The following is a 13,621-nucleotide window of genomic DNA, read 5'->3' as shown; positions in this document are numbered from 1 at the left end:
GGATGAGATTATGAATGAACCAACTACATGCTCTCTGCTAAAATCAGTTTATTATACTGACTTAAATGACACACTTTAAAATATATGTCACCAGAACAGTGAACAAGCAAGACTCCGGAACAGACTTGGAGATCACTTTTTCCCCACCTCTTCCTGGCTCTTTAGTATTTACTCAGTGGAGGAAGTTCTGTTCCTGCTCTAGATACACATTTGGACAGCTCCATCACATTTTGGCTCAAACAGAGAATTTCAAAGTTCTAGGGTTATGTTAAGATACAAACCCAGTGTCAACTCAGTCTTTCTAAGTGTCCGGGACTAGGAAGTAATGGAAACTCCAAACTCAGTTTAGAGAGTTGGAACATGCCCTCCTCCAGCGAGGCATCTCTGCGGCTTCGAGCAGGTGGGGAAGGAAAGGGGTCCGCTAGCTCCTCCCTGAACTCACTGAGGGAGCTCTGCCCTCTCCCTCTGGCCTCTAGAATTCCCAGAAGAAAGTCACCGCCCCGGACACTGTGTCACCACCGGGGACCTCACAGTAGAATCTACAATACGGGGTCTTCTGTGTCTCGCTTCTCACACGGAGCACTGTGTTTTCGAGGTCCATCCCCATTGCAGCCTGCGTCATCACTCCTTCCTTCCTAAGGCTAAATTACAGCCCATCGTGCAACGGACCACGTTGTGTTGCTCCATCACCCATGACGGACACTGGGGATGCTTCTGCCTCTCGGCTGCTGTGAGCATGGGAGCACAGGTATCTGCGTGATACCTTCTGGCTACATAGCGGGACGTGGAATTGCTGGATCGTACGGGAATCCTAGGCTTAATTTTTTGATGAGCTGCCAGGCTGTTTTCCACAGCAACTGCACAGTTTTACCTTCCCACCAGTGGCAAACAAGTTTCCAATTACTCCTGTCTTTGCCAATACTTGTTACTTTCTGGTGTTTTTGTTTTGTTTTGTTTTGTTTTGCTGTCTTTTGTGTTTTTAGAGATAGCCCTTCCCATGGGTGTGAGGTGCTGCCGGCTCTCTCCAATGCTGGGCAGAGAAACGGCTCACATCCTTTCTGCCACGTTCCAGGGGCCAAGGTGCGTCTGCAGGCCAGCTCACATTGGACACGAGGCTGGATCCATGTGCAGGCATGGGAGAAATGTCAGTGGCTATCTTTGGAACCTGTCCACTGCATCTAATAGGACATTTGCTATGGGATATTTGTCGTTGTGCCTTCTATTCCTCATTCGCTAAGCTGTTACCCTGAATAGGTGTCACGTTGCATCAAATGCTCTCTCTGCACCTATTGAGATGATCCCGTGATTTTTCTCCTTCAGTTTTTCTTAATGCAGTAAATTACATTAATTTCTTACATTAAATTAACCTTGTGTTCATGGAATAAACTCAATATATTCTTTTTAAATTCCTTATTTCCAGATTGAGTTGGTTAACATTTTGTTTAGGATTTTTGCATCTGTGTTCAATGAAAAAGGTCAATCCATAATATTCTTTTTGTGTAATGTCTCTGTCACTGTGATGCTGGCCTCACAAAACAGGTTGGGAGATGGTCCCTCTTTCTGTTGTGGGGAAGCGTCTAGGATGAGAGTTATTTCCTAGTTAAATGTTTTACAGTTAATAAAGCACATGTGCTTACAGCCATTATTGTGGGAAGCTTTTAAATCACAAAGTCAGTTTCTTTACTAGGTACTAGACTCTCCTGCCTTCCTATTTCTTCTTGGGTAGTTTTCCTTAATCACATTTTCCTAGGAATCCTCCGTTTCATATACTTTGGGAGGGATAAAGTGGCTTATATGATCCTTTTGGTGTGTTTTAATGCTCACAACCTGTAGGGGTAACCTCTTTACACTCCATGTTATTTTATGCTTTCTCATCTTCTTCCCTTGCCAGTCTTGACAGAGATTTATCTATTTTATTAGGCTTTTAAAAGAACAGACTCTTGGTTTTATTGATATGCTCTACTGTATGTTTGTTTTTCTATTTCCCTAGTTTCTGTTCTAACCTCCACTATTCTCTTTCTGTTACTGGATTCAGATTTGTCTGTATATTTTGCTATTGGGTTAAAAAATCAACACTTAGGGGGCACCTGGGTGGCTCAGTGAAGTGTCTGAGTCTTCATTTCGGCTCAGGTCATGATATCAGGGTCATGAGACCAAGCCCCGAGTTGGGCTCCACACTCAGCATGGAGTCCGCTTGAGGATTCTCTCTCCCTCTGCCCCTCCCTCCGCTCACACACACTCTCTTTCCCTTCCTCTCCCTCTGCCCCTTCCCCCGACTCACACTGTAATAAATAAATAAATCTTAAAAACCAACTAAATGTCCGTGTAGCCCCCATCACCAAAATGCTTAAGTACTGTCACCACACACAGCTGCCCTATAGACACCTTTATGGCTGCACCTAACCCCAGAGAACACGAAGCTGCATCTCATGAATGCCATGTAAGTGGGATCATTCTGCAGTCACCCTTCAACGACTGACTGAGCATAATTCCCTAGAGCCGCCAGGCTGTTGTGTGTAGCAGCAGTTCATTCCTTTGTATTTGAGTAGAATCGTGTTGTTGAATTTCCACATTTGAAGCGTTCCTTGTTCTCTGCTGACTTTCAGTTTGATTCCATTTGTCAGAGAACATACTCTGTATGATTTCAACCCTTGACATTGAGTAAGGCTGTTTTACGGCCCAGGATTTGGTCTATCCTGGAATATGTTCCATGGGCACTGGAAAACAATGTGTATTCTGCTATTGTTGGGTGGAGGGTTTCACAAATGTCCATTAATCCTGTCGGTTGATGGTGGTGTTCTTCTATATCCTTGCTGAGTGTCTGTCTAGTAATTCTAGCAATTGCTGAGAATGGGTAGGGAAGTCCTCATATGAAGTCTTCTGTATACTTTGAACGTCTGTCGTTTGGTGCATGTATCCCTGGGATGGCTAGATCTTCCTGGTTGATTGATCACTTCGTCATTAGGTAATGTCCCTCTTTTTTCCAAGAAATTTTCTTTGCTCTGAGGTCTACTTTGGCTGATATTACTATAATCTGCTTTTTAAAAAGTTAATGTTTACATGATATATCCTCTCCCATCCTTTTACTTTCAATCCACCCATGTCATTGTGGCCGAAGTGAGTTTTAGCATATATTAGACGACGCAGTGTCAGGTCGTAGTTTTTCTTCACTCTGCCAATCTCGGTCTTCTAACTGGTGTGTTTACACTACTTACATTTAAAGTGATCGACAGGGGCGCCTGGGTGGCTCAGTCGTTAAGCGTCTGCCTTCGGCTCATGTCCTGAGGATCGAGCCCCATGTCGGGCTCCCTGCTTGGCGGGAAGCCTGCTTCTCCCTCTCCCACTCCCCCTGCTTGTGTTCCCTCTCTCGCTGTGTCTCTGTTAAAAAATAATAAAAATAAATAAATAAAAAATAAAGTGATCGACAGATTAGGGCTTCCATCTACTATTTCATTATTTGTGTTTTTTCCCTCTCTTGTGCCCTGTGAGATCTTTCAACAGGCCTTTGGAATTCCACTTAATGTTTTTGCTTGTACCACTGTGTTTAGTTTCCTAATGGCTTCTCTAGACATCACCACATACATGTGCACTTGGGGAAGTTGTGTCACATCGCGTGCAGTATAGAAACCTTACTGCCACTTGCATCCCTTCGCTATTCCTGTTTCTCAAACATAATTATCATAAATATTTCCTCCACATACACTGAGCACGATATCAGTGTTATTACTTTTGCTTCAACCATCAGCTACAATTAAAGAAACTTATGAAGTGAAAGGTGGTCAGTCATGTTTACTGCCATGTTCACCCATCCTACTGTTCTTCATTTGCTAAGGGTCCCTGCCTTCTTGTTACAACTTTCTTCTGTTTTGGAGAGCTTCCTTTAATCATTCACCAAGCGCAAGCCTCCTAGCAACACATTCTATTTGTCAGCCTCCGTCTGAAAATATCTTTATTCCTCCCTCATTCTTGAGGATGATTCTGTTGGTGGGATTCACTTCTCTTTCAACACTTGAACAACATGCCACTTCCTTCCGGCCTCTGCGACTTAGGATGAGACACCTGCTGTCATCCACATTGGCGTCCCTCCACAGGTGATGCATTCTCTCTAGCTATGTTTAGCATTTTTTTTCTTCTGTCTTTAGTTGTCAGAAGTTTACCTATGATGCGTCTGGGTTTTTAGAGGTCTTATTTAGGGCTTGCTCAGCTTCTTTAATCCGTGGATTTATGTCATTTGCCAAATTTGGGGAGTTTTCAGCCATTATTTCTTTAAATCTCTCTCCAGCCCACATTCTTCCTCCTCTTGTTCTAGAACCCTGGTGATACAAATCACTGCCTTGCAGGTCTCAGCTTTTTCTTCCGTCTGGTCCATTTGCTCTGTCACTTAGATGCAGTAAACACTACTGTTTTACCTTCAAGTTCCCCGAGTCCATCCGCTTGTCTCTCTGCTGTTGTGTCCGTCCAAAGGTGCAGCGATCGCTGTGTCCCACTGATGGACACAATACTAGTTTGGCTGTTATAATTTTAAGTTCTATGATTTCCATCCAGCTTATTTTCATAGTTTTTACTTCTTTGCTGAGACTTTTTTGTTCCATTTGTTTCAAAAGACCTCATATTTTTTTAAATATTTATTTTAGAAAGAGTGAGAGAGAGAAAGAGTGCCATGTGCACGAGAGAGAGGAGGGGAAGGGCAGAGGGAGATAATCCTCCAGCAGACTCCTGGCTGAGCCCAGAGCCCAACTGGGGTTCAGTCCCACAACCCATGAGATCATGACCTGAGCCAAAGCAAGAGTCAGTGCTCAACCGAGACACCCAGGCACCCCAAGACTTAATAAATGATTTTTAAAAGCGTTTCTATGACTGCTTTACAATCCTTGTCAGATAATTCTAACACCTGATCTATCTGGGATTTATGTCAGTTAATTGTCTTTTCAGCAAAATAGTGGTTTTCGTGGCTCCTGATAGGACAAATGATTTTTGATCGTATCCTGAACATTTTGCGTATCATGTCAGAAGACTTCAGGCATTACTGAAATCTACTGTTTTAACAGAAGATTGCCCTATTTAGGTCTAGCATATAGATTCTGGCCTACTTGTGTGGCTCATGGTGCCAGTGAGTTTCATTTCACAGCCCTGGCAATGCCCTCTTGGTCTGCTTTCTTCTTCTGGCTGTTGGGGGAGCGGGGCAGCACCTGCTGGTCCTGGGTCTCCCTGTGCCAGCAGGTGGAAAGCTGGAAGATACTGGGCTGCATGGACTCTGCCCCTGCATAGGAGACTGCCCGTCAGCACTACAAGAGTCGGTGGGCCTGTGGGGCTGTGATGCTGGTGCATACTGTGGGCTGGAAGTGTGGCTCCCCGCTAGGTCTCTGCTGGGTCTCCCCTTTCCCAAGCCCTGTGGCCACAAAGACATGGCTTTTCTTGCAGTTTTCTTGCCTGTGCTCTGACTTTGTTAAATTAACATTTGTTAGATGGAGCCTGGGGTGTCAACAACGACTGTGTGGGGAAGCGGAAGAGAAAAGCTTATGACTCACAGCTCCTGAAGGTGCACGGCACAGCACGTGGGGAGATCAAGGCCGGGTGTAGGCAGAGAGAGGGTCTGTGGATGGAGTGCTTTGGGGTTTCTGGGCAAAGGCCGGACTGGTCAATTCAAATCAAAAAGAGCGGGGCTTTGGTAAGCTTTGCAGGGGCTTTATGTAAGAGGCGCACAGGGGTGGGCCCTGGGCAGCAGGGGGACATGCTTACCACAAGGGCTATAGGAGCGTCACATCAGGAACTTCACTAACTGTGACTCTGCAGGCTTTACCTAGGACATGTGCTCACGGCAGGGACTGGTGTTGGTCCAAAGCCCTGCAGGCCTCCTGGCTACGCTCCATGGACGTCGAGGCAGCAACATCACAGGCTACTTTAATGACACTCCCAGGGGGCTGCAGGCAGTTCCGGCTTGGGTTGCAGACCTCTCCGGCACCTGTTCTGGGAAGCTGTAAGAGAGAACAGGAAAACCCAGGGAACCCACGGTGCTGCCACCACCCAGTCCTGAGGACTGCAGCCAGCCAGTCTCCCTGCAGCAATCAGAGCCCCTTGCCCATCCACGGCTGAATTACTGGCAAGGTACTCAGTGGTACCTGGAGGAAGGGGCAAGGAGCAGTGAGCCTGCACCACCTCTTCCGGGGGCAGGAAGCCTCCCCATGTTGCATGTTTGCCGTTCCCCACCTTGGGCAGAACCTCAGCCTTCAAAGAGCCTCAAGCCCTTCTTTCCACCTCCTCTTCCATGGCAGCCGAAGTAGTCTGGTAAACACGCAAACCTGATGGGGCCCACTTTCCCACCCCAGAAACCGCCCTCCAGTCCCTGTTCATTTAACAGAACGGCCCCGGTGGCCAGACCCAGCCGCCTCCCTGCTCCCATCCCTGCTCCCGCCACGAGGAGCTTCTCTTCGCCTCCCGGAACAGCATCAGGACGCTCCCGGTGTCAGTTCCCGGGGCAGATCGGGTGCTGATTCCCTCCGTCTGGAGGCCGGAAGTCGGAGGTCAAGGTGTCGCGGGGCTGGGGCCTCCGGGGGCTGCATGGGGCAGTCCGCTCCAGGCCGCCCTCCCCGGCCTGCAGACCGCCATCCGCGCTCACGGCGTCTCCCTGTGTGCTGCGCGCAGCTTCAGGGCCCCCCTTTTAGAAGGGCACAGTCACATTGGCCTAGGGCCCCCCAATAACCTATTTCTAACTCGATGAGCCCTGTAAGGGCCCTATCTCCAAATAAGGTCACGTTCCGAAGCCCTGGGGATTGGGATTCCGATACAGGAACTCTGCGGGGCACAATTCAATGCAGCACCCCCACCCCAGGGCCTTCGCCCCTGCCGGTCATCCCCCTGCAACGCCCCCCGCACCGCCTTCGCGGAGCGAACTATCACCAACCCTTGTCAGTCACCTGTGTTGGCGTTTCACGGGCAAGCCTCACCCGTCTACACCAAAGTCCTCTGCCATCCACTTCCTCAGGGCCGTGCACCTCAGACTTGTGCCTCCTGTCGCTAGACTGAGCCCTCAGCCCGTAGGGAGCCCGGTGCTTCCGGCTCCCCGCCTCCAACGCGCCCCGGAAGCGTCCTGTCCGCGCCCGGAGCTGCCAATAAAGTTGTGTTCGGAGCCGACCGGAAGACGCGCCGCAATCCGCACCGCGGCCGTCGTGAAAGCGCCGGTCTCCCCTGGCGACGGGCAACGCGCGGAAGATGGCGGCACTGATGGCGGCGGAGGCTGCGGCGCCCCCGGGCCCGACCGAGGCGGCCGAGACGCCTGAGACGGCCGAGGCGGCGGAGCTGAGCCGCGCCCTGAGCCGCCTGCTGCCCGGGCTGGAGGCCGACAGCAAAGTGGGCCGGCGGCGCGCGCTCGAGGCGCTGCAGCGCGCGCTCGAGGCAGCCTGGCCCGAGGCACCCGACGCCGACCCTGCCGCCGCGGCCGCCGCCACCGCCGCCTTCCAGGGCCCGTGGGCGCGCCTGCTGCTGCCGCGCCTGCTCTACTGCCTGGCTGACCCGGCCGAAGGCTGCCGCGCGCTGGCCGCGCACCTGCTGGACCTCGGCCTGCGGCGCGCCGCGCGGCCCCGCGACGCCCTGCCGCGCCTGCTGCCCGCGCTTGCCGCGCGCCTGGCGGGCCCCGAGTCCGCGCGCGGCCGGCCGCCGGAGGCCTGCGAGGAGCTGCGCCTGGCGCTCGTGCAGCTGCTCAGCCTGGCGGTGCGCCTGGGCGGCCCCGCGCTCGCGCCCCACCTGGACGACGCGGTGCGCGTGCTGCGCCGCACACTGCGCGACCCCTTCGCCGCCGTGCGCCGCGAGAGCTGCGAGTGCGCCGCGGGCCTGGCGCGCGCTACGCCAGGTGCTCGCCTCTCGCCGGGGTCGGGAATGGGGGCGCGGGGAGGTGGAGGCGCGGCCGCCAGCGGTGAGCCCCCCCCCGGACCCCGGAAGCAGCCGCCGCTCTTTGAGATCGGTGGTTCTCAAAATGCAGATTCGGGGAAACCACCGCTGAAATTGCTAAAAGGGTCTGGGATGCGGTGCGTTTCGATCACTGCCCCGCGCCGGGGTGAGTAATCCAGGCGGTTGTGGTTGTAGGTTTTGAGAAACACCGCTGCAGTATTTAACTTCTCATCCCCTTTTCTCGACAGAGTCTACCTGTCTTCCCTCTTTGGGTTGGACGGCTGTCTTAAATGCAGAGAGGCCGCTTCTCTCCTGTTTTCCTTTAATCCATTTCCGTGATTTAAAAAACTCTAATCTGATCAGGACAGTCCCTTTTTCTAAGTAGCCATTTCTGCAGGATCTTGCCCCGCTTACCTCTCCTTGCTGCCTCAGTCTGGGATGTGCAGTGGTAGGAGGCCTCTCCTTAGTCCCGTTGGGAAGGCTTCCTGTAGGACCGAACATTTAAGTTGAAGATCAGTGATCGGTTGTCAGGAGGAAACTACTTTTGAGAAATAAACTTGGCAGATCTGAGGAGCAAAAAGGAGGTCAAGGCGGCTGGAGGGAAGGAGGGCGGGCAGTGGGGAGCTGCTGGGGTTTTGAAATTATTAAATGCAGGGTGGGTGGAGGGTGTGGAGAAGGGCTCGAGAGGCGTAGATTCAGATTTTTAAAAGATCACTCTGGTGCTCATGGAGAATTGATTACCAAGATGGCAAGAAGGAATGAGGTCAGTTGGGGTCATAATTAATCCATATTTAGATGATGGTTAGCTTGGACTTGAGTAGGGGTGAACAGTCTGCTAATAGAGATGGAGGAAAATGGATTCATGTTGATCATGGAGCTGGCAGGATTTCCTGTTGAATTGGGTGAGGGATGAGGGAGAAGGAGGTTTTGGTGGACAGGAGACAAAGGAAGAACAGGGATTCGTTTTGGCCCTTCCCATTAGGGACTGTCGAGATTTCCATTGTGAATCATAAGTTTGGGTTCAAATACTGCAGAATTCTAGTAGAACTGGGGGTGAGGCTTGGGCTGGACACAGCCATTGGGAATTACAAGCTTTTAACATATTTCTCATTGACCTCCCCCCCCACACTTCACTCCCTGGTGTGTGCATCAGCCAGATTGACTGCTTCTCATGCCTTCCATCCTTTGCATGTTCCCTCACTAGATTATAAGTTTGGGAAGTGTAGGACAGTGTGCCTTGCACATAGCGAGGTACCTGCACACAACCCACGTGCCCGCCAATTGTTGAGTGAAGGACTGTTGCCTCTGCTTGAAGCATCTCCCTTCTCAAAACCATCTCCCTGCTCTGCCCTCTCTTGGTGAGGGGCCTCTCTTGGATCCCCATCACACTGGGAAGTAGTAGATTAATATCCTGCCTTGATCTGAGGACCTCAGGGTTAAAGAAGTCAACCAAAGCATCTCTGAAATAGCCATCTTTTGTATGGGTCTCAAGCAGCGGCAGAACTGAGGTTAGAACTCCAAGACCAGGACTATAAGAAACATTCTGGTTCCGACTTTCTGAGAGGCCCTTAAAATTGGAAGTGGAATGGCTTTATCCAAAGCAATGTTGGCCCTGCTGTCTACGGTAGCGCTGGGTGTCTGGCTTCAGGCACACCCGATGTGGGGACTTTCACAGTGTCTTCTAGACTTGATTTCTCTGCTTTGGTCAGCATCCCTCTCAGGCACCCAGTGCCACTGTCATCAGCTTCAGACTCTCCCTCACAGCTTCTGCCTCCAGCTGAGATGGGGTCAAGCCCCCAGCCTTTTCCCTTTGGTGCTGTTTGGGTCCCATGCCTGTCCTGTGCCTCTCCCAGTGCCCGGGGTACAAACCTCTACTAGACAGGCCTGAGCCGAGTGCCGTGCCTGCAGCAGGGACCTGGGTGGGGAGAGGAAGTTCCAAAGCACAGGTGGCCTATCCTCTTGGGGTCCCAGGGTGCTGGGCTGGGCCCAGGCCCCCAGGGAGCAAGCCTGGTAACTGGCGTCCTCCTCTGTCTCACAGACCACTTCCACATGCAGTCGGAGTCCTTGATCGGCCCCCTGATGCAGAGCATCTCCCACCAGCACTGGAAGGTGCGGGTGGCTGTCATTGAGGCCACGGGCACCGTGATCCAGTTCGGCAGCAGCAAGTCGGTAGACGATGTGCTTCCTCACTTTGCTCAGAGGCTCTTTGACGATGTCCCCCAGGTAACAAGAGTTTCTCCTCTGGGTGGTCCCTCCTCTTCACCAAAAGCATGCTTTTGGTAACTCACTCCTTTTTCTTTTTTAAACTGTTAACCTATTACACCAAACATCTTTTATCGTTTATCTTTATTTCAGTCACAAGGTGTTCTTAGTTCGTGTCTCTGAGAAACTGGAGAGAGTTGAATTGTTTTAATACATTCGTTATTCTTAACTGTGAGGAATATGGAAGAGGACTATTTCCTCTTTGGAAAACAGTCTGTGTATACAGCAGTTTCAGAGGCATCTTTAATATGCCGATCCATCAAGGCAGATTTACTTGACAAGCCACAGTGGTTGGGGTACCCAACCTGGGAGGGGAAGGATGGATCAGGGTAATCACTCTGTCGGGCCTTGGGACCCGCAGAGAGACAGAGAAAGATCAGAATACTGGCTTTTGTGTTGGCAAAAGTCAGCTTAGAGGCTGTGTCATGGATCTGAGGCCACATGTACTTATAGAACTTCACAAACGCCAACAACGAGGAGCAGAGCGAAGGCCCCAGTGGGCAGGCCCCCTCCCCGGGGGAGGGGACAAGTGAAGCGGGAGTGTGTGCTTCTGGCCACGTGGGGCTGGGAGGAGCAGTGGTAGTTGGCAGAAGTCCTCCGGAGTGCTTATAAAGTGCCCCTGCCTCATGGCCGGTGGGATATGAAGTGTCCTGAGGTGGCCAAGGACTGAAAAGTTGGTGGTGTGGTGGCGTGGCCTCTGCTGTCTTGATGGTAGAAGTGTTGGCTACATGCATGAAGCACGTGTGTGCCTGCCTGTCCTGCTGTCCACGCACCATCTCATCTCATCCTTCACATCAGCGGCTTGCACGTCCCCTGCAGTTGGGAGGTTATGTTATCTGCTCAAGGTTGCCCAGCTGGGGCTAGCCTCTGGGCCCAGGTCTGGTGACACCAGAGACTGTTCTCTGGCACTGTCCAGCCTCCCAGCCACAGGCACACTTGAGTTTTCTTCCAAGGTACTTTGGTTTTTTTTATTTTTATTTTTTAAAGATTTATTTATTTATTTTAGAGAGCGTGAGTGGGAGGGGCAGAGTGGGGCAGAGAATCTTAAGCAGGCTCTGTACTCTAAGCAGACTCTGCGCTGAGCACAGAGCCTGACACGGGGCTTGAGCTCATGCCCCTGAGATCACAATCTGAGCCGAAACCAAGAGTTGGACACTTAACTGATTTTGCCACCCAGGCGCCCCTTGTTTTATTCTTTTACATAGCTTTATTGAGCCACAACTCACATACTATGTAATTCATTCATTTAAGTGTTCAATGTTTTTGATACATTACATTATTTTTTTTTAAAGATTTTATTTATTTGACAGAGAGATACCCAGCAAGAGAGGGAACACAAGCAGGGGGAGTGGGAGAGGGAGCAGCAGGCTTCCCGCTGAGCAGGGAGCCCAGTGCGGGGCTCGATCCCAGGACCCTGGGATCATGACCTGAGCCGAAGGCAGGCACCCAACGACTGAGGCACCCAGGCGCCCCAACATTACGTTATTTTCAAAGTATTTGGTAAAAGATACATAACATAAAATTTGCCATTTCAACCATTTTGAGATAGAGTTCAATGCATTAAGTACATTCACAACATAGTGCGACCATTGCCACCAACCAAAATTTCTTACCATCCCAAGCAGAATTGAGCAGTGACTCCCCATTTCTGCCTGCCCGCCACTTCTAATAGCCTCTTTCTGCGTGACTGCGTCTACTGAGGATACTTCATAGAAGCAGAATCCATAAGTGACCGTTGTGACAGACCTCCTCCCCTGAGTGTGATGTGTTTGAGGCTCACCCGTGCTGGAGCACGCAGCAGTGCTCCCTTCTTTTCTAAGGCAGAGTGGTACGCATGGTGTGGATGGGCCGTATTTGGTGTGCCCCTTCATATCCATGAATGGACACCTGCATTGTTGCCACCTCTCGGCTGCTGTGAATAGTGCTATTCGAACATGAAGGTGCAAGTCTCTGAGGCCAGCGTCCCTTCTTTTGGGCGTGGGGTGTAGACCAAGGAATAGGATTGCTGGGCCCATAGCAGCTCTACCATTAGCTTACTGAAGAGCCACCAAACCATTCTCCACAGTGACTGGATCGTCTTAAATGCCCAGCAACAATGCGTAAGGGCTTCAATTCCTCTAGATTCTCCTAACACTTATTTTCTGGTTTTTGTTAATTTATAGCCATCCTAATGGGTGTGAAATGGTGTCTCAGTGTGGTTTTGACTTCTATTTACCTCATGATTAGTGACGTTGAGCATATTTTCATGTGCTTATTGCCAGATTGTCTACTTACATGCCATAAGATTCAACTCGTGGGGCTCATGATGCGGTTTTGCCTGCGGGCACGTGTGCACATGTGGATTGGAAGGGCCGCGATACCTATTCATCCACAGAAGGTTTAGAGTTGCTTAGCACCTGCTCTGGGAGTCCTGAAGAGGCAGAGGGGCCAGCGGGAGTGGTCTTGGCTCCTCTTCAGGACTGGGCGTGCCTCTCAGCCCTTGGGGCTTTAGGGGCCGGGACAGAAGGCCCCACTCAGGTGCGTGTCTGTGATGTCTTGCACCAGGGTCCAGGTGTGGCGTCCTGGTGGCATCCCAGGATGTCTGCTTCGCCTTGCTTGCCAGGGTTCATCCTCAGCGTGTCTCCCTGATTTGTAACAAGGGTATAGGCAGAGACGAAGGGACCCTCCTCCACCCAAGAACAGGTCTGTCCGTTCATGTCAGGGCCAGCTGGGTGGGTCAGCACGTCGCAGCATGGGAGGTGGGGACCCAGAACAGAACTGGGCTCTGCCAAGGGAGGAGAAGGCAGGGTGGTAGGTCAGCGCTCATGAGAGACCTGGCTGCAGGAAGTGAGGCCCAGAATGGATTCCAGTGAAAAACAACAGCACTGCCCTGACTGGGACAGTGTCTCAGCTTGCTTGAGACAGAGCAGGGGCAGTGAAGACAGTGGCTTCCTTGTATCGCAGATGAAATGGTTTTCCTCAAATTAGTGTAGAAACTACGCACTGACAGCTTTCTATAAACAGCATAACTGTGTATCAACCAGGAGCTTCCTGTAAATAGCTTAGTTATGTCAAAGCTCCCTGTAGACAGCATAACTGTATCGATGGGTCACTGTAAGTATTGATAGGTCCCTATAAATAGTATAACTCTGTATCGATAGCTCCCTGTTAAAGTATAACTGTGTATCACTGAATTCCTGTAAATAGTGTAAGTGTGTATTGATGGGTCCCTGTAAACAGTGTAATTGAATCAATGGGTCCCTGTAAATAGTATAACTCTGTATCGATAGGTCCCTGTAAATAGTATAATTTTGTATCAGTAGCTCCCTGTAAATAGCTCTCTGTATATAACTGCGGAATAGCTTCTATCTGTTGAGCTTAAAACATGAGTGTTTGGTGCCCTGACCCTAGGTGGTAAGAGTTTGCATTTCCACAGAAGACGGAGGAAGTCTTCAGCTGATTTCTTTCTCTTTGGTGCCGCCAAAGACAACAGTAT

The 13,621-nt window shown here is 50.8% G+C and overlaps 1 protein-coding gene across 1 annotated transcript in view; it reads left to right on the top strand.

Moving 5' to 3' along the window:
- The first annotated feature begins 7,185 nt into the window (after positions 1-7,185).
- The window catches only part of DNAAF5 (dynein axonemal assembly factor 5), a 47,227-nt gene continuing 40,791 nt past the window's right edge, over positions 7,186-13,621 (top strand). Inside the window, exons 1-2 of the mRNA XM_027610763.2 lie at positions 7,186-7,846; positions 9,923-10,107. Of these exons, the coding sequence (XP_027466564.2) occupies positions 7,210-7,846; positions 9,923-10,107 (822 nt within the window). The 5' untranslated portion in view covers positions 7,186-7,209. The remainder of the gene's footprint in view (positions 7,847-9,922; positions 10,108-13,621) is intronic.

The sequence above is a fragment of the Zalophus californianus genome, chromosome 10 (assembly GCF_009762305.2).
Source record: "Zalophus californianus isolate mZalCal1 chromosome 10, mZalCal1.pri.v2, whole genome shotgun sequence".
Taxonomy (NCBI): domain Eukaryota; kingdom Metazoa; phylum Chordata; class Mammalia; order Carnivora; family Otariidae; genus Zalophus; species Zalophus californianus.
Note: the sequence above shows the minus strand (reverse complement) of the source record. Positions and strands in the feature narration are given on the sequence as shown.